Raw genomic sequence first — 25,853 nt, forward strand, 5'->3', positions numbered from 1 at the left:
TGTCGTTTAAACGCAGGTCCCTGAACCTTCTTCTTAGTTGGCAAGAGAGTACTCTTGCCGTTTGAAATGGTCTGAATGTATTTATCTAGGTCTTCTCCGAAGAGTCGTCCTCCATGGAAGGGGAACCCTACCAGGAGCTTCTTGCATGGGGGCTCAGCCTCCCAGCTTTTTAACCATAAGAGTCTTCTCATATGGATAAGGGATAACGATAAACGTGACGCTTGCTGGATAGAATCCTTGATTGCGTCTACCGTAAAACATATGGCCTTAGGGACATCCGAAAATTTTTCTGCCTGCTGGGCCGGAATAAGTTTAAGCATCTGCTTAAATTGATCCGATAATGCTTGAGCGACCCCAATCGCAGCCACAGCTGGCTGGACTACTGCCCCTGCAGTAGTGAAGGAGTTCTTAAGTAGTGCTTCCAAGCGCTTATCAACTGGATCCTTGAACACCTGTATGTTTTCTACAGGGCATGTTAACGATCTGTTAACACATGAGATGGCTGCGTCCACTGCAGGAGTAGCCCATCTTTTGGAAAATTTTTCTTCCATAGGATATAGGACAGAGAACCTTTTAGGTGGTAAGAAGATCTTATCTGGCTTGTTCCAATCTTGGAACAAAATTCCCTCTAATAGAGGATGGATCGGAAACACAGCATTGCTTTGAGGCGCCCTCAGTGAGCCCAAAGCTGAAACCGTCGATACCTGGAGATCTGGTACTGGCAAGTTGAATGTCCTATGGACCAAGTCCGACAATCCTTGAATCCACCAGCTCTCCCTCAGGGAGACTGCCCCAGACTCCTCTGTATCCGGGTCTTCGATCCCTGAACCTACTTGGTCCGTGTCCAAGAGGTCGTCCAATTCCCCTGAGGAAAGGACCTCCTCTTCTGAGGGTCCGCGCTCGGGCGACGGAGATCTATTCCGCTTACTGCCCCGCATAGCTGCGGATATCATTTTTCCCATGCTTTTCTGCATCTCTTTTAAAGAGGTGAGTAATACCTCCTCCGTGACCATCTTAGGGTTGGACTGACCCGCGTCAGCTCCAGCCCCAGATCCCGATGGCCCCAAGGCTCCCTGTAGGGAAAACAGCGGCATACCATGGTACAATACCGAGGTACACCTGCTACCTATTGGTATTTGGAACTATAAAAGTTAATTGTCCAAACACCTGTTTGGGGGATAAAAAAATGCTTCCTCTCCCCTAGATGACTTTTTTTTTTTTTTTTTTCGTTTTTGTTTCAAATCCAGGAAAGAAAAAACATTCTGTCCCCCTGAGTAGTATTGCAAAGAAAAACTATGAGATGGAAAAGAAACAGCCTATTTCTAGGCTTGACAAAACAGTCCTCTGAAGACTGCAATATCCTTTCTGGCCACTGTGTGTCCTCGGCGCCCCGTGCTGCCGCTCTGGTCTTTCTCCTCAGTTCCAAAGTATTGATGGAACAAACAAGGAAGGGCCGCCCCTTCCTTTAAGCCACTGACCCGCCCTTCCCCCCCAGCAACCTCAAACAGGAAATGCCCCTCCCGACAGGGGGGGGGGGGGGGGGGGGGATTTTGGGAGGAAGGGACCTCTCTGTTCCAGCAAACTGCAGCCTGCAGCCTGGAACCATGAGGAGGCCAGCGTTTTGCCTGCTTGCAGGCTCTGAGGAGGAAGACTGAATGGAGCATCGCCTGGAGGCTTGCAGGTAAGCAAAGCTCTCTGACACACACATATATTTTTATATAACACAGGCCCCACTCAATGCTTTTCCAACACTACAAGGGAGGTCACATCTTATGGGGAATAATACATAGAGAGCCATCCTATCTTTATGATATGTGACTAGTTTGCCAGATGCAGTGCATAACTTTAGGCATGTCCCCTGTGACCCCCCAGAAAAAAACCTGCTAAGAACCAAGTTCCGCAAGTTTTCCCCTCACTTACCTGCTCCATGCCGCAGGACTTTGCCAAGCAAGAGGCCCAATCTTCCCCCATCTCCGTGGGGATGTCTAGACCTTCAGGCCCTGGGTTCCTATGAAGGATCCACTGTCCTGGGCCCATATAGCACCCTGGCAACAGAAAACTTTAGGTACGCAAAGGTTTCTAAGTTCTGGGCCCAGGGTCCAGCTCTCTAAAAAGAAAAGCATTATGGGCTATACCCCAAGGGTTTGGGGTCCGGTTACTGACCACTTTAGCGCTGAGGCTTTTTTGGACAGAACCGGTAGCTCACCTAATCCCAAGGATGCGGAGGCAAGCTAAACCATGACTAACACCTAAGACACTGGCGTAAAAACTGAGGTACTCCTCCTATGGGAGGGGGTTATATAAGGAGGGGCATTTCCTGTTTGAGATTGCCAGTGTCTACACCTGAAGGTACTCCATATAACCCATATAGTAATGAATGCCGCTCTGTGTCCCGTGATGTACGATAAAGAAATAACATTTTACTGGGAGAGCGTGAGATTGTAACATAAATCTGCTCCAAGCACCGATCAGTTGTTCACCACTGTGTACATAATTACAGCAAGTATTGCAGCAATGCGGGTGAACAGGACGGACTGGATTTTCCTCTTCTAGGATCTATGGGGATATCAGATCAGCCGGCAGACTTTCCCCTCAATCTACCTGCTACTTGGAGGGATGAGTCAGCGACGGGGCTGCAGTAAAACAGGTGCAAAGCGAGAAGACAGAAAACACAGAGCAGTGGCCCCTGTGTGAGCAAATAGTAATAAAATCATCACCCAGTCTTCCTGTGAACTCACATGGCAGCTGTGACCGAGGCACCGTCCTGTGACATGCGTCAGCCAATAGGCATCCACGTATTAATCACGATATCATTATTGTGGCATGGTGTGGAAAGAACCTAAAAGACGAGTCTGGCTAATAGGCAGGATATCTACACCAAAGTATTCATTTAAAGATACAGAATTAGAAGTTACGTCATAATAAAATACTAAATTACAGGTAATTAAATGGCACCATCAATTTACGCAGCACTGTACATTCACATCAGTCCCTGCCCTCAAGGAGCTTACAATCTAAGCAGTGGCTTCACTAGGGGGAGCCTGAGGGGGACATGACCCCCTCATTATATAGTGTGCCTCCTCCCCCCCAGTATAACTCATAATGGGCAATGGGCTTTAGGGAGATCTTGGCCTCTAAGCAAGGATTCCAGATCACCAATCCGCACATCTATGTTAGAGAACCCAAATTGGGCAGAAAAAGAACACCTAAACTGGGAGGTAGCGCAGTGGCGTTGCTAGGGGGGTGCGGGTGACCCCCGCTAGAGGGGTGACAAACTTTCTGACTCTCCCGAGTCGGAGGAAAGCCCGTTTTTTTTTTCTCCAGCTGACCGGGCCATTGGAACACCTCCAGTCCTGCAGCCTAGCATGCGTCCTTCAGCCTTCTCCTACTTCCCTGCTGAGCCCATCGCATGCCACCATCTCTGCCTGCCTCGCCATACAGTGGGATCTCTGGAACTGTCCCTGGGGACAGCAGATAATGAAAAGTATGGGTAGAGCTGCAATGATATCACTTCTGCGCCTGCGTGCGGGAGCCCTCAGTTACAGCACAGTGCCCTGAAGGTGCGGCACAGTATGCCAGACCTTCAGAGTGCATGCGCCAGTGACGTGACCTGATGGAGTGGGGGGGCGATGCCATGTTTTACCGCACCAGGTGACATCAACCCTAGTGACGCCACCACTTTTTTATTAAAGGGCCATTTTTTTTAGAGGTCCGGAGGTCCCCAGATGGCAACCCCCCACCCTTTTTTTTTTTATTATAACATTTTTTTTTTTTATATATTTTTCTTTTTTTATTAAAGGGTCAATTTATATTTTTTTTTTTAGGGGTCCGGAGGTCCCCCCTTCTATTATATATATATATATATATATATATATATATATATATATATATATATATATATATATATATATATATATATATATATATATATATATATATATATAAATATAATTTTAGTGCTGTCAAGCGATTAAAATTTCTAATCGCGATTAATCGCATTAATGTCATAGTTAACTCACGATTAATCGCGCGATTAAGGAGGTTCACCCTTTAAAACATTTTTTTTTTGTTTTCTTATTTATTTTATTTTTTTTTATAATATTAAATTGTGTTTTTTTATTTTTTTACATTTTGATCACTTTTATTGCTGTCACAAGGAATGTAAACATCCCTTGTGACAGCAATAGGTGGTGACAGGTACTCTTTATGGACGGATCGGGGTCTAAAAGACCTCCGAGCCCTCCTTTGCACTTCAAAGTATTCAGATCGCCGAAAACGGCGATTCTGAATACTGTGTACTTTTTTAAATCCGGCGCCATTGGCAGCCGAGAAACCCGGAAGTGACGTCATGACGCCGCTTCCGTGGTTTCAATGCGGAGACTGAATCAAAGCCGTTTACGGCTTAGTGTCAGTCTCCGCCTGAACACAGAACGCGGTGGATGGAGGATCGGGTCTCCCGGTGGGACGGGAGGCCCGGTCAGAGCGGAGAAAGGCGGCGGGAGGGGGGGGATGTCCCCTCCCGCTCCTCCGGCATAACAACCGAGCGGCTTTTAGCCGCATCGGTTGTTATGTTTGGATAGCCGATCGCCCGCTCTAAACAACGGTACCGGGATGATGCCTGCGGCTGCAGGCATCATCCCGGTATAACCCCCGAACGTTAATCGCGCGATAAAAAAATTGACGGCGTTAACATGGGTTTGTGTTAACGCCGTTAATAACGCGTTTAACTGACAGCACTAATATATATATACATATATATATATATATATATAATTAAAGGGCCCAGAGGTCCCCGGATGGAAACTCTCCTTTTTTTTTTTAGATATATTTGTTTTTATTTATTTTTTATTAAAGGGCCCAGAGGTTTCTCTTTTTATTATTATTATTAAAGGGCCCGGATGGCAACTCCCCTTTTTTTGTAATTTCTTTTTATAAAAAAAATAATAATTTGTAAATATATATATATATATAGCCCAGAGGTCCCCAGATGGCAACCCCCCCTTTAAAAAAAAAAAAAAAATGATATATATATATATATATATATATATATATATATATATACATACACACACATATATAATTAAAGGGCCCAGAGGTCCCCAAGGCCCCGCTTTTTTTAATATATATTTTTCTTTATTTCTTCTTTTTTTATTGTAAAGGGCCCCCCCGCTTCTCAATTTCAGGCGGCAGCACCCCCCCCCCTCCCGGTCTCTGCTCCAGGGGGCCCATGCCTGAAGCTGTGTAAGGGGCCCCATAATTCCTGATGGCGGCCCTGGACGCCACTGAGGTAGCAAAATAAGTGCAAGTAGGCAATAGGGAGCTGGTACCTGCATTTAAGCTCCTCAAACACCAACAGCACCCCAAGTTTGTATTTGAACAAAGGACCCCAGTGTACATTTGTTAAGAGCGTATTCATTTGTTGGAAAAATCGCAGAAAAGGTGAATAAACCCTTTAATCATCCCAGTCACCATCAAAGGGTCTATGCCCACTCCTCTCTGCTTGGAATATTCAGCTAGATTGTACAAGTCCAAAAAGTGAGCAGCTAGTGCTGGGCATTCTTAGAAAGCCCAGGGTCCTCTTAAATTAGGAGTACATTTCCAAGCACAATTTTTACCTATAGGTAAGCCTTATTATAGGCTTATGTGCACCGTTTAGGAGATATTCACTGTAAATGCAGCTGGTGAGGTAAACGGCGGCTCTCGCGCAAGAGTGATGTCATTGCGGCTTCAGCTACTCACACAGTCGAAATCTGCAAACCCAGAAGAAAGACCGGGTGAATATGGAAGCACCTTCAGCGGTGACCGTGCTGCACCGGAAGGCTTTGTTCTAAGACAAGTTCCACATAATGTGTTAGTATGCATACTAGCACATTATGACATCACCCTGCAGGTTGCATAAACAAACAAAAAAAGTTAATGCTTTTTAACTGTACCTTGAAGGAAAAAAAATACATTTACCAACATCATTATTTCCCTTTAATGTCTATTAATGGCAAAATGTAAAGTTTCGTATAGAATAGGGGTGGGAGTTTAATACCTCTGTCAGATAAAAATAAAAATATTTGGAGCAGAAGCTGCTCTTAATTAACAAAAAGGGATGAAATCACCTTTGTTAATTAGGCGAGATTGGTTTTCTGTTCTGCCGTGTCTATGACAGGCAGCACAGAGAACAAGAGAGCTGGAGCTGCACATTTGGATCTCTCTGCCTCAGATCAGAGAGGGAGGGAGCAGGAGGGATGTTAACCCTGCAGGCCCTGCTCATGTAGTGTAATCACTGCATGAGCAGAGGGGGATGTGAAGGCGTCTACAGAAAACTCACAACAAATACAACGGGTCACACCTGGCGGTAATCTGCGGCAGCTTTCTATATATAGGGAAAACTGCCGCCTTCCCTCTTAATTTGGAGCAGATCTGTGATAGTTTTTATTTCACTCTGAAATATAAACTCATAGGTAGACCTGAAACAGATCAATCTGTTTAGTTATTATAGCGCACAGCACTCCTGGCAGTTTCCAGCACCTTTATAAAATGGTCATTCCCCGACTTAGTTGGGGTAGGCGGTACACTTTGGTGGGGGTGGGTCAGCCACACCGTGTGACCTTTGACCTCTGGGAACCCACCTTTGGGGGAGGTCCCTGTTCCAAGTCCTGAGTCCTAGCCATATTCTTCAATGGGAAACCCTAACCCCAACCATAAATGTACAATTCTGCCCCACTGAACTACCCCCCCCCCCCCCTGAGCTTCACACGACAAGCGACGCACTGAGAATTACAGTAAAACCTTGGACTGCGAGCATAATTTGTTTCAGAAACATGCTTGTAATCCATCGCACTTGTATATCAAAGCAAATTTCCCCATAAGAAATAATGGAAACTCAACCGATTCGTTCCACAACCATTTATTCATAAGTCCTTCAGTTTATAGTCCATATATAAAGATTATAGGTTGTGTAACCATAAAATGTCCATCCACAAATGGATTAGAAGCAAAATCCAGCAGGAGCTTCAGAGTATAAAAGAGAAGAGAGGCGCCTCTAAGTGTAGCAATAAGTTGCTAAATGTTGTACCTTCATTAAATGTAACCATATTGCTACACTTAGAGGCTCCTCTCTTCTCTTTTATACTCAGTTGTGACATGACGCTACTTGTATATCAAGACATTGCTTGTATATCAAGTAAAAAAATAAAATAAAAAATGTTGCTTGTCTTGCAAAACGCTCTCAAACCAAGTTACTCTCAAACCAAGGATTTACTGTATGTCATTCTTCATTTTGAGCACTGTTGCACTTCAGAAACCGTGTGCCAAAAAGTGCATGTATGAATGGGGGGGGTCAGATATACACTACCGTGATATAAAACTGTACATGGTACAAATGTAGAATTCATGCATTATGTGAGACAATATTCCCTTTTCCAAGATGGTGGAAGGAGAGACTGATTGCCCAAGGCTCAGATCGAGGCGTTTTTTTCTGAGTAAATGGTATTTATAGCAGTGAGTCAGCCCCAGGATGTCGTCGTTTGTGACGAAACGCGCTGGATGGAGCGACGTGCTGACGTCACCGCGCTTCGTAGATCCGCAAAGACGACCGTTTTTGCTAGAGCCGGCTGGCTTGAGATTTTTCCCCATGCGTGTTTATGCAAACTTGATGTAAGTGCATTACTTTTTAGATTTATTAAAGGTTTATGGTTTTACTCTATGGCGAGCCTTTATCTTATTTGGGGAACTTCTATGAGCATGACTATTTGGAGGACATCTGTAAAGGCTTCCTACCAAGATTAAAACCATAATTATTGCAGTACCTGTGACCCCAGCAGCAGGGGTGGACTGACAACTCATGGGGCCCCCGGGCAATAGAAGATTATGGGGCCCCCGGGCTTACAGATGGCCACCACGCCAGGAGGCAGTGCAGAGGCAGGGCAGCGAAAATCTCAGGATTTTCACATCAAAAGCATTTCGGTTTTGGACATATCAGGGACAGATGTAAGAAAACACAGATTTTTTTTACATACCGTCCCTGGTTTTATTGAGCCTGGCAACCCTGATGGGGCCCCTAGTGGCATGGGGCCCTCGGGCAGTGCCCGAGAGTCCCAATGGTCAGTCCGCCCCTGCCTAGAAGTTGATATATGGTGGTGGACCCGACATATATACATCTCTTCATGAAAAAAAGGCCCTGGTTGGGTATTGGCCACAAGTGAGATAGACCTCCCATGACAGGGGGTCCACATTAGCTGGTAAGCAGGCATTTTTTTTATGGTGGAGGTGTCACTTCATTTGTGGTGTGGGACGGTGTTATTAACACTGAAAGGATTTTTGCAGCCTTGGACTTTTATATATTTATTACCACGATTTGCACTGTTGGAAGGCTTCACTTCCCTTCCCAAAGATGGCGACGGCAGCATCCGAGGGACGGGTCGGCCTCGGGTGCCGACATCGCGGGCGCCCTGGACAGGCAAGTGTCCTTATTTTAAAAAAGTCATAAAATTTTCAAATTTGGCAGACCTCCGCTTTAAAGTCTGGGTTATAAAACTTTCTCAAAGAAAATGCTCTAGGTATACTTTAAATACCTGGGGCCAGATCCACAGACGAAGTACGCCGGCGTATCTACTGATACGCCGGTGTACTTTTAAATTTCCCACGTCGTATCCTTGTTTTGAATCCTCAAAACAAGATACGACGGCTTCTGGGTTAGATCCGACAGGTGTACGTCTTCGTACGCCTTCGGATCTAAGATGCAATACTTCGGCGTCCGCTGGGTGGAGTTTTCCGTGTCGGGTATGCAAATTAGCGATTTACAACGATCCACGAACATACGCGCAGCCGTCGCATTTTCTAACGTCGTCTGTAGTCGGCTTTTTCCGGCATATAGTTAAAGATGGTATTTTGCGGCGTATACATAGACTTGCCATGTTAAAGTATGGCCGTCGTTCCCGTGTCGAAATTTGATTTTATTTTTTTTGCGCAAGTCGTCCGTGAATAGGGATGGAGGCAAGTCACGTCGAAGTTCAAAAAATGACGTTGTTGCGACGTCATTTTGCGCAAAGCACGGCGGGAAATTTCGAAACGGAGCATGCGCAGTTCAATCGGCGCAGGGACGCGCTTCATTTAAATGAATCACGCCCCCTACCCGTCGATTTGAATTCCGCCGCCAGAAATACCAGTAACTTACGGCGCAAATTCTTCCTGGATTCGACTTAGAGCCAGGTAAGATACGGCGGCGTAGTGTATCTCTGATACGCTGCGCCGTTCTACATGTATGGTGCCCTTGTCATGAAAGTCTTTGTTTAGGCACTTCCTGTTATAGGGTGACAACACTCTGTTAATGTCTCCCAATTGCACTCCTGAGTTGTCACCCTATCCCAGGGGCTCCTGAAGTGTCTTGGCACACACTGAACAGGCATGGTCCACTGTTATACGTAAAACTGCCCCCCAAAAACTGCCAGACAGCCATCGCTGGAGTGAATGTAGATAGGAAGTGGCTGCAAATAGCCTGTATTGCCTTTCACAGACTCCATGAAACCTAGTTAGGGTTTACATCTACTTTAAAATGGTAAGAAACTGATATTTCAGAATGTGGCACACAGTTAATTAAGCGGTTTCCTATATCCCTCTGCTGTTGAGATCTCGGATCTCAGGTTCCCAGGTCTGCAGAGCTCAATCAGGTCCTATACGATTGATTATTTTCTTCAAAATGTCCAAAGAACTTGAATCACTGCCAATCGTGAGATCAGAAAGTAAATATATAATGGCGACAATCGAGAGAACAATTTCACTACTTTGCATAAGAGCAGAAAGACAGTCCCTACCCACTGCATACAATATGAACCTGTATCCCTGCAATCAACAATAAGATATAAATGAAAATAGGATAGATAGTTCCTAAGTTTAGAATATCTGATAAAAACTCATGTGTATGTAGCACCCTGATGTTTAGACAGGGCTGCCAGTAAATTTATTTGCCAGGCGATAGTCGCCTTGATAGGAGGTCAATCGATTTGACCCCAATTCTGGAGTTGCTGCACTTTTCTCTTCTGCCACTAGATGGCCGGGTATCTGGCGGCATTACATAAGATAAGGGCATTGCAAGGACAGATTAGGAATAGATGGGGTGTCCCAGCCAATGGGCAGAGATTTTCTTAGGTCCCTTGCCCTGCTGAGAGAGCCAATTTATTTGGGTGATCGGGGTTCTGTGCCACCTGGACGGCTGTCTGGGTAGACGTGTTGTAATGCCCGGCTGATAGGCCAGAGCCTGAGGTCTATCCAGGGGACATTTGGCTGCTAGGCTGTCTGAGGCTCCATTCACACTAATGTTTTTTTTGATGCATTTTGCAGAAATGCAGGGAAATTTTTTAACATGGTTTCCTATGGAACATGTTCACATCAATGCTTTTTTGTGCCTCTGCGTTTTTGGAAAGGGCCAGGGACTTTTTTTCCCCTGCAAAAAGCAGCGTTTTGCATGCAATAGAATTCAATGGACCTGCATCCAAAAACGCAAGTGCCGCGATTTTGCGTTTTTATTTTTTTACCTGTTTATAGCCGGTTGTTAAAGCGGTGTTTCACCCTAAAAAACAACTTTATAGCATCTCATTCAGCATAGTAGCGCGAGCTACAGTATGCCTTTATATATTTTTTTGGCGCCGTACTCACTGTTTAATCGCGTAGTAAAATTTCAGACTCCACACGGGGAATGGGCGTTCCTATTCAGAGGGCTCGTGATTGACGGCCGGCTATGGCGCGTCACGCTTCGCGAAAATAGCCGGAGTAGGTCTCGGCTCTTCCCGGCGCCTGCGCACAGACATCGGAGCTGACTGCGCAGGCGCCGTGAAGAGCAAACACCTATTTTGGCTATTTCCGTGAAGCGCCATAGCCGGCCGTCAATCACAAGCCCTCTGCATAGGAATGCCCATTCCCCTGAAACTTTACTACGCGATTACACAGTGAGTACGGCGCCAAAAAAAAATATATAAAAAAGGCATACTGTAGCTCACGCTACACTGCTGAATAAAATGCTAGAAAAAAAAAAAAATTTAGGGAGAACCCCCGCTTTAAAGGAAATGTAAAAAAATAAAAATAATTACTGGCTAAAAAAAAAAAATAATAAAAAAAAATTAAATGCGCAAACGCAAATAACACGGTAAAATCGCGGTAAAAACACACGTCAAAAAACGCAGCAAGCACCGCAAAAAACGCTCAAAAGCAACATGCATAGGTGTGAATTGAGCCTGAGGGCCTATCCAGAAGCAAGAGAGCAGCGTAGGGTTGGGATTACGACTTGCAGTCCAACCAGAAGCCACTGTTCTGACGGCCGGAGAACCTGACGTGGTTCGGCGGTAGAGGGGAAGCCGTCGCCACTAAGGGACCAACCACCTTATTACCAGGGGCCACTGTGAGTAGCTGAAGCAAGTACCAGAGCAGTGTTCTCACCAACCAGGGACGGTGAAGAAATGGGAAACTTCAGCGGGTGTCAAGCCAGGGACCCAGCCAGTGGAGGCGACACTTGTAGCGCAATATTGTGTGCCAAGCCAGGGATCAAGCAGGCTAGTGGGGTGACACTTGAGGGGTATCGGAGTGCCAAGCTAGGGACCCAGCAGGGACGCGGGGGTGATGCTTGAGGAAGATACTGAATGAGAAGATTGGAGGAGCTCAGGGGATCCAGTGGCAGTGGATAAGAAAGTCTAATGAAAGACTGGGAGCTCAGTTGAGTGAAGATCGGAGATTGTAGAAGTGATGAAGTTCTTTACAACCTTTGTTAGAAACTGTTTTAAGATTGTTACCATAGGAGATGGGCGTTATGCAGTTGTGGCGTCTTGTCTTGCTGGATGTCTTTCCTTGCATGGCTGTCTACCTATAGAAGTCTCGGAGTCTGCTAAATTAACATTGCAACTACTAAAGGGTGTCCTGACCCTAACCCTCTCTCCCGCAGTTCTGTTTAAGAGACATTTGCATTGAAGAAGTGTCTGGCGCCCATGAATCTATCTTACATTACACCCGCCATGCCTCGTAACCCACTCTACACAGACGGATGTCGGCTGTCCCCAACTCTGGAGGTCACCATCAGGCTTGGAGAGGCCCGGGACTTGGCTACATCTAAATAAATGGCGTCCATAGGGGCTAAAGAGTGAGATTTTGTCACATTTCAGACCAATGGATGCCACCGATGTGGACTTTATAAAAAAGGTGAAGCTTACGTATTGGCAAATTTTTACTTCGGTACGGCTTGGATCAATTGAAGTATGCATAGGTGTGCACAGACTATTGCATTAGGGTGTGCACCCCAAAGCTCAAACACACACTGCTGATCACTCATGATGTTCATTCAGAAAGGGAAGGGGCTGATATACATATTTACCAGCCCCTTCCCTCACTCATCCTAAAACTTCTCCGCAGCGGTACCGATACTGAGCACTTTTGATAGACAGATCACCCGTCCAATCCCAAGCAAGGGGGAGTGTCTATACGCGGCGGGGAACAGACAGCTATTCAAATGAAAGCTGTAATGTTCCCCGCACGCTGATTAACTAGGCGGCGGCATCTAGGTATGGGGAGACATGGCTGCATTTGGGGATACATTTAAAAAAAAGTATCGGTATTCGGTATCGGCGAGTACTTGAAAAAAAAGTATCGGTACTCATACTCAGTCCTAAAAAAAGTGGTATCGGGACAACCCCATTAAAGACATTTTGTAGCTTACTCAAGCCACTTCAGGTTCTTCAGAACTAAGGAAGTGGCTTTGAGAAGCTACAAAACTTCAACATTACAGAACAAGTCCAGTTGAATGCGACCAACTAGTTTGAGATATTGAAGTCGGAAAAGTACTGTGATATCTAAAATGAGTTGTCACCGCAGTCCACGTCTGGAGGAAGACAGTTCTCCACCTATAGCTGCCGGATTCATCAAGTCATTCATTTAATTTGTGCCACCGATTTTGGATTCCATCTATTCATGAAGTATAGCCTAAATAAGACTGCATCTAGTGCCCTGCTCTTCTTCGATCTAGCTTGTGTTTGCTTGGCTGCTGGGACAACATGAGGTATTGTCAAAATTGAGGATTGGTGAGCTCAGGAGGTCTTTAAGAAGATTGGATGATGCCTGTAGGGGTAGCATAGGGACCGACAGTTTAGGGAGCATGTGAAAGATTTTCAACCAGAATCATCTGGCTGCTGCACATGACCACTAGATTTAGAGGAAAGTGCCTACGACTGTGAAAGCACCTCAGTGAATAGCCCAGTACATAGTTATTCTGAAAGGTACAGGTATGGGGTCGCTTCTGCCCTGGTGGCCAATGTAAGGGGTCACCACTTCTACCCTGGCCAACGTAAGGGGGTCACCACTTCTAACCTCGTGGCCAACGTAAGGGGGTCACCACTTCTACCCTGGTGGCCAACGTAAGGGGGTCACCACTTCTACCCTGGTGGCCAACGTAAGGGGGTCACCACTTCTACCCTGGTGGCCAACGTAAGGGGGTCACCACTTCTACCCTGGTGGCCAACGTAAGGGGGTCACCACTTCTACCCTGGTGGCCAACGTAAGGGGGTCACCACTTCTACCCTGGTGGCCAACGTAAGGGGTCACCACTTCTGTGGCCACCAATGTAAGGGGGTCGCTTCTTCACTGACCACCAACAAAAAGGGGTCATGTCTACATCCTGCTGATCATGCTAATCTACCCGAAGTTGATTAGCATGACAACAGCACTTTATCAAATAAAAAAATTATTATTATTATATATTTTTTTATTTGATATAGTGCTGTTGTTGTGATGCTCTATGTGACAAAGGGATGTAGGTAAGGGGTGGCCTATCCCAAATCCAAGTATCTCAGAGCCTCATATCAATACCTGCGCCCCAAAGGAGCTTACAATCAACATTTTCTATTAAGAATTATTTTTTTATTTGATATAGTGCTATTGTTGTGATGCTGTATGCTACAAAGTGATGTCGGGGTAAGGGTGGCCTATCCCAAATCCAAATATCTCTGAACCTAATATATATTCTTGCCCCAAAGGAGCTTACAATCAAATGTTTCTATTAATAATTTTTTTTTAATTATTATTATATTTTTTTTATTTGATATAGTGCGATTGTTGTGATGCTGTACGCTACAAAGTGATGTCGGGGTAAGGGTGGCATATCCCAAATCCAAATATCTCTGAGCCTAATATATATTCTTGCCCGAAAGGAGCTTACAATCAAATTTTTCTATTAATATTTTTTTTAATTATTATTATTATAATTTTTTAATTTGATATAGTGCTATTGTTGTGATGTAGGTAAGAGGTGGCCTATCCCAAATCCAAATACCCCCGAGCGTCATATCAATACCTGCCCCAAAGGAGCTTACAATCAAATTGTATTAATTAATATTTTTTTAATTATAGTAATAATAATAAAAAAAAAATAGAAAAATTAGATTGTAAGCTCCTTTGGGGCAGGTATTGATATGAGGCTCAGAGATATTTGGATTTGGGATAGGCCACCTCTTACCTACATCACAACAATAGCACTATATCAAATTAAAAAAATATAATAATAATAATAATAATAATAATAATAATAATAATTAAAACAAATATTAATAGAAAAATTCGATTGTAAGCTCCTTTGGGGCAAGAATATATATTAGGTTCAGAGATATTTGGATTTGGGATATGCCACCCTTACCCCGACATCACTTTGTAGCGTACAGCATCACAACAATAGCACTATATCAAATTAAAAAAATATAATAATAATTAAAAAAAAATTATTAATAGAAAAATTTGATTGTAAGCTCCTTTGGGGCAGGTATTAATATGAGGCTCAGGGGTATTTGGATTTGGGATAGGCCACCCCTTACCTACATCACTTTGTAGTGTATAGCATCACAACAATACCACTATATCAAATAAAAAAAATATAATAATAATAAATAATAATAATAATTAAAACAAATATTAATAGAAACATTTGATTGTAAGCTCCTTTGGGGCAGGTATTGATATGAGGCTCAGAGATACTTGGATTTGGGATAGGCCACCCCTTACCTACATTACTTTGTCACAACAACAGCACTATATCAAATAAAAAATATATAATAATAATAAAAAAATTATTAATAGAAAAATTAGATTGTAAGCGCCTTTGGGGCAGGTATTAATATGAGGCTCGGAGATATTTGGGATAGGCCACCATTACCTACATCACTGTGCCGTGTACAGCATCACAACAGCACTATACCAAATAATAATATATAATAATAAAAACATGTTTTTATAGAAAAAGACAATTGCAAGCTCCTTTGGGGTGGGAAGTGGCGTGAGGTTCAATGTTCTCTCTTGAAATCCAACAGAACTTTATAAATAAGAAAAACAGAATAGTATTTACTAAACACTATTCTATTGTTTTACAATAATAAACCAACAGAATAAATATTAGCACAATAAGAATTCTATTTGGATTCACAATGACAAGCCTATAGGAGACCTATAATGGATGAATAGCCATGGAATAGCCCCCCCCCCCCCCCTTAATACTGAATAGAGCATTCTAATAAGAGCTCCTTGGGAAGGATAGCCCTTCTCCTCTGCCAGGGCTGATCTAAAAATACAAGGCTGGTAAGAGTATCCTGTTTATAGAGCAGGATATTGATCTGAGCCTTCCTGCTGCTGCAATGCAACCCAATCCAATCCAATCCAGGGAGCAGATGAATGGGGACTGGAGCATGGCAGGTGCCCTGTGCAGCCCCCACCCATCTATCCAGCCACCCAGCCCCCCTGACTAAGCATTGCAGCAGCAGCATGCTCAGGTGAAGATCTGATACTTACAATGTAGAGCAGGTTCAGCACACATAGGGAGTTCTTGGAGCAGGTGAAGCCTCCACACACCATGCTGGCAGCTCTCAGTGTCCCTTCCTGGGGATGTCCTGGGCCAGGCAGAGGGGTCTGAAGGGCTGAGAGAGGCGACAGCTGTGACTGATGTCCTCCCCACCTCTCCTCTTAGGTGGAAATAGGCAGGAGGGAGGAGGCTGAGCCTTTTCTCTTACATATAGATGTATGGAGCAGATTGCACAGCGCCCTCTAGTGGCCGTTCCTGGAAATGCAGTCTTAGGAAATAGGACTTCCTAGTAATGTATCCAAGAGTTACAATGTATCTAAACCCAAGGTGAAAAAAATGTAATACATTCCTGAGGCTGAATTCACACCATGCCATTCAATGTTCAAGAGGTAATAAACCCAAGAGAAAATATTTATTATATTGCAGCTTACCAATCCTTACGCCCCGTACACACGATAGGAATTTCCGATTGGCCTAAAACGCGATGGAATTTTTCATCGGAATTCCGTTTAAGCCGTCTCGCATTCACACTGGCCCGGATTCAAGTAGCAATTGCGCCTGTGTGACCATAGGTTACACAGCGCAATTGCTTACTTGCCCCGGCGTTACGAATGCTCCTGATTCAGGAACATCGTTACGCCGACTGCAGCCTAAAATCTGCGTGGCATAAGGCTCTTATGCCACGCATATCTTAGGCTGCATTCTAGCGATGACCGCTAGGGGGCGCTCCCATTGTGGTCAGCGTATAGTATGCAAATTTCATACTAACACCGATTCACAATGTTGCGCAAGCCCTGCGTACGCAATTTACGTTGTTTCCGTACGGCGTGTTTAGCGTAAGGCTGCCCCTTCTAATAGCAGGGGCAGCCAATGCTAAAGTATACCCGTCGTTCCCGCGTCGCAACGTTCGAATTTTACGTAATTTGCGTAAGTGATTCGTGAATGGCGCTGGACGCCATTCACGTTCACTTTGAAGCAAATGACGTCCTTGCGACGTCATTTGCCGCAATGCACGTCGGGAAAGTTTCCCGACGGAGCATGCGCTCTACGCTTGGCACAGGAGCGCGCCTGATTTAAATTTACGGGATCATTTACATTAGGCGCCCTTACGCAGGGCAAGTTTACACAGCGCACACGCAATTTACGGCGCTACTGCTCCGTGAATCGCGGGTAGCGCAGTAAATTTGCGGGGGCGCAGGGCAAAAACGCTGCCCTGCGCCTCCGCAAATAAGGGGCAAATCTACCAGAATCCGGGCCACTGTGGGGCAGATTCACAGAGTGAGTACGCCGGCGTATCTAGTGATACGCCGGCGTACATTCAAATTACCCGTGTCGTATCTTTGTTTTGAATCCTCAAAACAAGATACAACGGCATCTGGGTTAGATCCGACAGGCGTACGGCTTCGGATCGAATTCTTCGGCATCCGCTGGGTGGCGTTCCCGTCGTTTTCCGCGTCGAGTATGCAAATTAGCTATTCCGACGATCCACGAACGTACGAGCGGCCGTCGCATTTTTTTACGGCGTCTCTAGTCGGCTTTTTTCGGCGTATACTTAAAGCTGGTATTTCGTGGCGTATAGTTACACCTGCTATGTTAAGTATGGCCGTCGTTCCCGCGTTCAATTTGAATTTTTTTTATTCGTTTGCGTAAGTCGTCCGTGAATCGGGATGGACGTAATTTACGTCCACGTCAAAACAATGACGTCCTTGCGACGTAATTCAGCGCAATGCACGGCGGGAAATTTAGGAACGGAGCATGCGCAGTTCGTTCGGCGCGGGGACGCGCTTCATTTAAATGAAACACGCCCCCTACTCGCCGCATTTGAATTCCGCGCCGTTACGCCGCTTGAGATACACTACGCCGCCGTAACTTACGGCGCAAAATCTTCATGGATTAGAACTAAAGCCAGGTAAGGTACGGCGGCGTAGCGTATCTCATATACGATGCGCCGGGGCAGATCTTTGTGAATCTGCCCCCGTCAGACTAAATTCCGACCGTCCAGAACGCGGTGACGTAAAAAACACGACGACGAGCCGAGAAAAATTAAGTTCAATGCTTCCGAGCATGCGCCGACTCGATTACGAGCATGCGCGGGTTTTTTCTCCGTCGCAGTTGCACACAGACGATAGGAATTTCCTATCGTTTTTTTTTTCATCGGAAAAAATAAAACATGTATTATTTTTAAACACCGACAGAAAAAAAAGGAAACAAATGCAGCCGTCACATCTAATGCCGCGTACACACGATCGGAAATGTTTTTCATGGGAAATTCCGATCGTGTGTACGCGGCATTAGATGTGACGTCTGCATTTGTTTCCTTTTTTTTTCTTTTAGGCTCTCTTTCTTTTACTTTCACCTGGTGATCCTGCCAGTAAGTCTGTTTTTTTTGTTTTTTTTCAAAAGGACAAGCTGTCCTGAAGATTTAGCAGTTGGAGTGTTGAGACAAACCATTTACCACTGATCGGCTTTTATTCATTTATGTAAAATCTTTATCCGAAAAAAAAAAAACAGCTGTAACTGCTTATAAAGTGTTGGCTGGAGTTTTCCTTCAATTTGTTAGTATATTTAAATCTGTTAGTACATCTAACACGCCCCTCCCCCAAACTGACAATGCGGCTGTCCAAAGGTGCCCCCTGTGCTCATTCTTCCTGAGTGGAGGTGCTATCCCCTCCCCTGCTTATTCTTCCAGAGTGGAGGTGCTATCCCCCCCCCGCTCATTCTTCCAGAGTGGAGGTGCTATCCCCCTGCTCATTCTTCCAGAGTGGAGGTGCTATCCCCCCCCGCTCATTCTTCCAGAGTGGAGGTGCTATCTCCCCCCCTGCTCATTCTTCCAGAGTGGAGGTGCTATCCCCCTGCTCATTCTTCCAGAGTGGAGGTGCTATCCCCCCCCGCTCATTCTTCCAGAGTGGAGGTGCTATCTCCCCCCCTGCTCATTCTTCCAGAGTGGAGGTGCTATCCCCCCCCCGCTCATTCTTCCAGAGTGGAGGTGCTATCCCCCCTGCTCATTCTTCCAGAGTGGAGGTGCTACCCCCTCCTGCTCAATCTTCCAGAGTGGAGGTGCTATCCCCCCCTGCTCATTCTTCCAGAGTGGAGGTGCTACCCCCTCCTGCTCAATCTTCCAGAGTGGAGGTGCTATCCCCCCCCGCTCATTCTTCCAGAGTGGAGGTGCTATCCCCCTCCTGCTCATTCTTCCAGAGTGGAGGTGCTATCCCCCTCCTGCTCATTCTTCCAGAGTGGAGGTGCTATCCCCCCCTGCTCATTCTTCCAGAGTGGAGGTGCTATCCCCCTCCTGCTCATTCTTCCAGAGTGGAGGTGCTATCCCCCTCCTGCTCATTCTTCCAGAGTGGAGGTGCTATCCCTCCCGCTCATTCTTCCAGAGTGGAGGTGCTATCCCCCCCTGCTCATTCTTCCAGTGTGGAGGTGCTATCCCCCCCTGCTCATTCTTCCAGAGTGGAGGTGCTATCCCCCCCCTGCTCATTCTTCCAGAGTGGAGGTGCTATCCCTCCCGCTCATTCTTCCAGAGTGGAGGTGCTATCCCCCCCTGCTCATTCTTCCAGTGTGGAGGTGCTATCCCCCCCCTGCTCATTCTTCCAGAGTGGAGGTGCTACCCCCCGCTCATTGTTCCAGAGTGGAGGTGCTATCCCCCTGCTCATTCTTCCAGAGTGGAGGTGATATTCCCACCCCCCCCGCTCATTCTTCCAGAGTGGAGGTGCTATCCCCCCTGCTCATTCTTCCAGAGTGGAGGTGCTTTCCCCCCCCGCTCATTCTTCCAGAGTGGAGGTGCTATCCCCCCCCTGCTCATTCTTCCAGAGTGGAGGTGCTTTCCCCCCCCGCTCATTCTTCCAGAGTGAAGGTGCTATCCCCCCCGCTCATTCTTCCAGAGTGGAGGTGCTATCCCCCCCCCACTCATTCTTCCAGAGTGGAGGTGCTATCCCCCTCCCGCTCATTCTTCCAGAGTGGAGGTGCTATCCCCCCCGCTCATTCTTCCAGAGTGGAGGTGCTATCCCCTACTCCGCTCATTCTTCCAGAGTGGAGGTGCTATCCCCCCCCCCTGCTCATAATTCCAGAGTGGAGGTGCTATCCCCCCCCCCCGCTCATTCTTCCAGAGTGGGGGTGCTACCACCCCGCTCATTCTTCCAGAGTGGAGGTGCTATCCCCACCCCCTGCATATTCTTCCAGAGTGGAGGTGCTATCCCCCCCTCCTGCTCATTCTTCCAGAGTGGAGGTGCTATCCCCCCCGCTCATTCTTCCAGAGTGGAGGTGCTATTCCCCGCTCCGCTCATTCTTCCAGAGTGGAGGTGCTATACCCCCCCCCGCTCATTCTTCCAGAGTGGAGGTGCTATCCCCCCCTGCTCATTCTTCCAGAGTGGAGGTGCTATCCCCCTCCCGCTCATTCTTCCAGAGTGAAGGTGCTATCCCCCCGCTCATTCTTCCAGAGTGGAGGTGCTATTCCCCGCTCCGCTCATTCTTCCAGAGTGGAGGTGCTATACCCCCCCCCCCCCTGCTCATAATTCCAGAGTGGAGGTGCTATCCCCCCCCCCGCTCATTCTTCCAGAGTGGAGGTGCTACCACCCCGCTCATTCTTCCAGAGTGGAGGTGCTATCCCCCCCCTGCTCATTCTTCCAGAGTGGAGGTGCTATCCCCCCCCCCTCCTGCTCATTCTTCCAGAGTGGAGGTGCTATCCCCCCGCTCATTCTTCCAGAGTAGAGGTGCTATCCCCCTCCTGCTCATTCTTCCAGAGTGGAGGTGCTATCCCCCTCTTGCTCATTCTTCCAGTGTGGAGGTGCTATCCCCCCCTGCTCATTCTTCCAGAGTGGAGGTGCTATCCCCCCCACCCCCGCTCATTCTTCCAGAGTGGAGGTGCTATCCCCCCCCTGCTCATTCTTCCAGAGTGGAGGTGCTATCCCCCCCCTGCTCATTCTTCCAGAGTGGAGGTGCTATCCCCCCCTGCTCATTCTTCCAGAGTGGAGGTGCTATCCCCCCCACCCCCCGCTCATTCTTCCAGAGTGGAGGTGCTATCCCCCCCGCTCATTCTTCCAGAGTGGAGGTGCTATCCCCCCCCTGCTCATTCTTCCAGAGTGGATGTGCTACCTCCCCCCCACCCCCCACCCCCCGCTCATTCTTCCAGAGTGGAGGTGCTATCCCCCCCCCTGCTTATTCTTCCAGAGTGGAGGTGCTATCCCCCCCGCTCATTCTTCCAGAGTGGAGGTGCTACCCCCCTGCTCATTCTTCCAGAGTGGAGGTGCTATCCCCCCTGCTCATTCTTCCAGAGTGGAGGTGCTATCCCCCCCTGCTAATTCTTCCAGAGTGGAGGTGCTATCCCCCCCACCCCCCGCTCATTCTTCCAGAGTGGAGGTGCTATCCCCCCGCTTATTCTTCCAGAGTGGAGGTGCTATCCCCCCTGCTCATTCTTCCAGAGTGGAGGTGCTATCCCCCCCCGCTCATTCTTCCAGAGTGGAGGTGCTATCCCCCCTGCTCATTCTTCCAGAGTGGAGGTGCTATCCCCCCCTGCTCATTCTTCCAGAGTGGAGGTGCTATCCCCCCCTGCTAATTCTTCCAGAGTGGAGGTGCTATCCCCCCCACCCCCCGCTCATTCTTCCAGAGTGGAGGTGCTATCCCCCCGCTTATTCTTCCAGAGTGGAGGTGCTATCCCCCCTGCTCATTCTTCCAGAGTGGAGGTGCTATCCCCCCCCGCTCATTCTTCCAGAGTGGAGGTGCTATCCCCCCTGCTCATTCTTCCAGAGTGGAGGTGCTATCCCCCCTGCTCATTCTTCCAGAGTGGAGGTGCTATCCCCCCCTGCTCATTCTTCCAGAGTGGATGTGCTACCTCCCCCCCACCCCCCACCCCCCGCTCATTCTTCCAGAGTGGAGGTGCTATCCCCCCCCCTGCTTATTCTTCCAGAGTGGAGGTGCTATCCCCCCCGCTCATTCTTCCAGAGTGGAGGTGCTACCCCCCTGCTCATTCTTCCAGAGTGGAGGTGCTATCCCCCCTGCTCATTCTTCCAGAGTGGAGGTGCTATCCCCCCCTGCTAATTCTTCCAGAGTGGAGGTGCTATCCCCCCCACCCCCCGCTCATTCTTCCAGAGTGGAGGTGCTATCCCCCCGCTTATTCTTCCAGAGTGGAGGTGCTATCCCCCCTGCTCATTCTTCCAGAGTGGAGGTGCTATCCCCCCCCGCTCATTCTTCCAGAGTGGAGGTGCTATCCCCCCTGCTCATTCTTCCAGAGTGGAGGTGCTATCCCCCCCTGCTCATTCTTCCAGAGTGGAGGTGCTATCCCCCCCCACCCCCCGCTCATTCTTCCAGAGTGGAGGTGCTACACCCCGCTCATTCTTCCAGAGTGGAGGTGCTATCCCCCCCCCGCTCATTCTTCCAGAGTGGAGGTGCTACCCCCCCCCACCCCCCGCTCATTCTTCCAGAGTGGAGGTGCTACCCCCCGCTCATTCTTCCAGAGTGGAGGTGCTATCCCCCCCCCGCTCATTCTTCTAGAGTGGAGGTGCTATCCCCCCCGCTTATTCATCCAGAGTGGAGGTGCTATCCCCCCCCTGCTCATTCTTCCAGAGTGGAGGTGCTACCCCCCCCCCCGCTCATTCTTCCAGAGTGGAGGTGCTACCCCCCCCGCTCATTCTTCCAGAGTGGAGGTGCTACCCCCCCCGCTCATTCTTCCAGAGTGGAGGTGCTATCCCCCCTGCTCATTCATCCAGAGTGGAGGTGCTACCCCCCCTGCTCATAATTCCAGAGTGGAGGTGCTATCCCCCCCCCCCCCCCGCTTATTCTTCCAGAGTGGAGCCACTATAAACCACTTCAGCCTCGGACCATTTGACTGCCCAAAGACCAGAGCACTTTTTGCGATTCGGCACTGCGTCGCTTTAACTGACAATTGCGCGGTCATGCGACGTGGCTCCCAAACAAAATTGGCGTCCTTTTTTCCCCACAAATAGAGCTTTCTTTTGGTGGTATTTGATCACCTCTGCGGTTTTTATTTTTTGCGCTATAAACAAAAATAGAGCGACAATTTTGAAAAATATGCAATATTTTTTACTTTTTGCTATAATAAATATCCCCCAAAAATATATAAAAAAATGTTTTCCTCAGTTTAGGTCGATACGTATTCTTCTACATATTTTTGGTAAAAAAAATCGCAATAAGCGTTTATCAGTTGATTTGCACAAAAGTTATAGCGTTTACAAAATAGGGGATAGTTTTATTGCATTTTTATTATATTTTTTTACTAGTAATGGCAGCGATCAGCGATTTTTATCGTGACTGCGACATATGGAGGACACAACGAACACTTTTGGCGCTATTTTGGGACCATTGTCATTTATACAGCTACAGCGCTATAAAAATGCACTGATAACTGTAAAAATGACACTGGCAGTGAAGGGGTTAACCAGTAGGGGGCGAGGAAGGGGTTAAGTCTGCCCTAGGGAGTGATTCTAACTGTAGGGGGGCGGGGGTTACTGTGACACGACAGTGATCACCGCTCCCGATGAGATGGAACAGCCGATCAGTGTCCTGTCACTAGGCAGAACAGGGAAATGCTTGTTTACATAGGCATCTCCCCGTTCTGCAGCTCCGGGACACGATCGTGGGACAGCAGCGGACATCGAGTCAGCGGGTCCCGCGGCCACGGAGCTTGCGGCACGGGCGCACGCTCACACGGCAGCAACCGGTCCGAAGCTCCGTGACCGTCTCCGGGACTCGGCCAATTTTGGACGCCAATTTTGTTTGGGAGCTACGTCGCACGACCGCGCAATTGTCAGTTAAAGCGACGCAGTGCCGAATTGCAAAAACTGGCCGGGTCCTTTAGCTGCCTAAAGGTCCGGGTCTTAAGTGGTTAAGGGAGTCTGGCCCTAACCCTCTTTGCCTTCAAAATCTAAAAGGACTGTTAAAAGAAATAAAACCTCTTTTGCAATCAAGAAGTGTCTGGCACCCAATGACTTTCACCATCTTTGCACCCACTATGCCTTACAACCCACTTCATATGGAAGGATGTCAGCTGTCTTTGGCCTTGAAGGTCCTCATTAGACCGGAAGAGGTTAAAGACCTTGCTACACTTTAAAACTGCACACACTTGTGAAAAGGCAACAAACTAGAATACTTAAAAATCTCCATAGGCGACGCTTTACACATTTTTACAGGTTACCAGTTTAGAGTTATTGAGAAGGTCTAGTGTAAGTGTAGCGCTACCCCCGAAGGAGCCGCTGGATAGAATAGGGATGGCCTGTCACCTCTATGGCTCCGACGTCTAGGGTAGTTGATGAGCTTAGCAATGATGGAATGTCCAAACAGCAGGTGTCTTTCTTGTGCTTTTATTTTTGCCCAACACGGCAAACAGTAAAACTTGAGGTAGATTGATTAAAGATGGGTGAGGAGAAGGATTAGCAGATTCAGGCCTAACAGAACGGAAGCAGTCCTGCTTCCAATGACACTTTACTTTTGTCGCCACTCTAAGCCAGAGGGGGTATAGTGTATCTGGACAGGCCTCTCACACCGACCTGGCAGCCAGGGTATCACTCGGCACTTTAACCACTTGCCGCCCGCCAATGACAAATTGACGTCGGCAAAGTGGTTGTAGAATCCTGAGTGGACATCATATGACGTCCTCAGGATTCTGAGCCGCTGCGCGCCCCCGGGGGCGCGCATCGCGGCGATCGTTGTTGCGGGGTGTCAGTCTGACACCCCGCAACACCGATCTCGGTAAAGAGTCTCTCACGGAGACTCTTTACCACGTGATCAGCCGTGTCCAACCACGGCTGATCACGATGTAAACAGGAAGAGCCGTCGATGGCTCTTCCTCACTCGCGTCTGATTGTTTATCAGCGCAGCCCCCCCTCGGATCGCCACATGGACCACCAGGGAAGCCCACCAGGGAAGGGCAAAACAAAAAAAAACGGGGAAAAAAAAAGTCCAAAAAAAAAAAGATGCCAATCAGTGCCCACAAATGGGCACTGACTGGCAACAAGTAAATCAGTGCCGCCCCACAGTGTCCATCAGTGCCGCCCCACAGTGTCCATCAGTGCCACCCCACAGTGCCCACCATCAGTGCCACCCCACAGTGCCCATCTGTGCCACCCCACAGTGCCCATCTGTGCCACCCCACAGTGCCCATCTGTGCCGCCTATGAGTGCCCATCTGTGCCGCCTATGAGTGCCCAGTGCTGCCCATGAGTGCCCATCAGTGCCGCCCATGAGTGCCCATCAGTGCCGCCCATGAGTGCCCATCAGTGCCGCCTATGTGTGCCCATGAGTGCCGCCTATGTGTGCCCATCAGTGCCGCATACCAGCGCCGCCAATCAGTGCCACCTCATCTGTGCCCGTCAGTACTACCTCGTCGATGTCCATCAGTGCCATCTCATCTGTGCCCATCAGTGCCACCATATCAGTGCCCGTAATTGAAAGAGAAAACTTATTTACAAAAAAATTACAGAAAAAAATAAAAAACGTAATTTTTTTCAAAATTTTCGGTCTTTTTTTAGTTGTTGCGCAAAAAAAAAAAATCGCAGAGGTGATCAAATACCACCAAAAGAAAGCTCTATTTGTGGGTAAAAAAGGACGCCAATTTTGTTTGGGTACAGTGTAGCATGACCGCGCAATTGCCATTCAAAGTGCGACAGTGCTGAAAGCTGAAAATTGGCTTGGGCGGGAAGGTACGTAAGTGCCCGGTATGGAAGTGGTTAAAGAGGAACAGGTCTCTGCCACAGACCTGGCCTCAGAACTTAGGATATGGAGACGGTTCTCCTCAGTAAACTTCTTCTTGCCTGAATCTTGCCCAGGTAGCTTCAGTTAGGTTACCGACTGACAGGTGACTAACTTCCACCCCTCAGTGTCCGGTTACCTCGACCCCCGGTGATTGTCTAGGCCCTGTTGGACCGCCAGCCTCTCATTGGCACTCCTCAGACGGACTCCCCACCGAACAGCTATCTCGCTTGGGATCTCCTCAGAAGTGGGGACCCAGACGATTACTGGGGCCCCGCCATAGCTTTAAATGCTCCGGGCCAACATGGTCCTGGAAACCAGGAACAGAACACCTCGTGGCACGCGCA

The 25,853-nt window shown here is 47.7% G+C and overlaps 1 protein-coding gene across 1 annotated transcript in view; it reads right to left on the reverse strand.

Annotated features, from left to right (window-relative positions):
• TSPAN13 (tetraspanin 13) overlaps positions 1 to 15,997 on the reverse strand; it is a 76,535-nt gene extending 60,538 nt beyond the window's left edge. Inside the window, exon 1 of the mRNA XM_040352244.1 lies at positions 15,799 to 15,997. Coding sequence (XP_040208178.1) covers positions 15,799 to 15,861 — 63 coding nt within the window. The 5' untranslated portion in view covers positions 15,862 to 15,997. The remainder of the gene's footprint in view (positions 1 to 15,798) is intronic.
• Positions 15,998 to 25,853: the final 9,856 nt, after the last annotated feature.

This window comes from Rana temporaria, chromosome 5 (genome assembly GCF_905171775.1).
Source record: "Rana temporaria chromosome 5, aRanTem1.1, whole genome shotgun sequence".
NCBI lineage: Eukaryota > Metazoa > Chordata > Amphibia > Anura > Ranidae > Rana > Rana temporaria.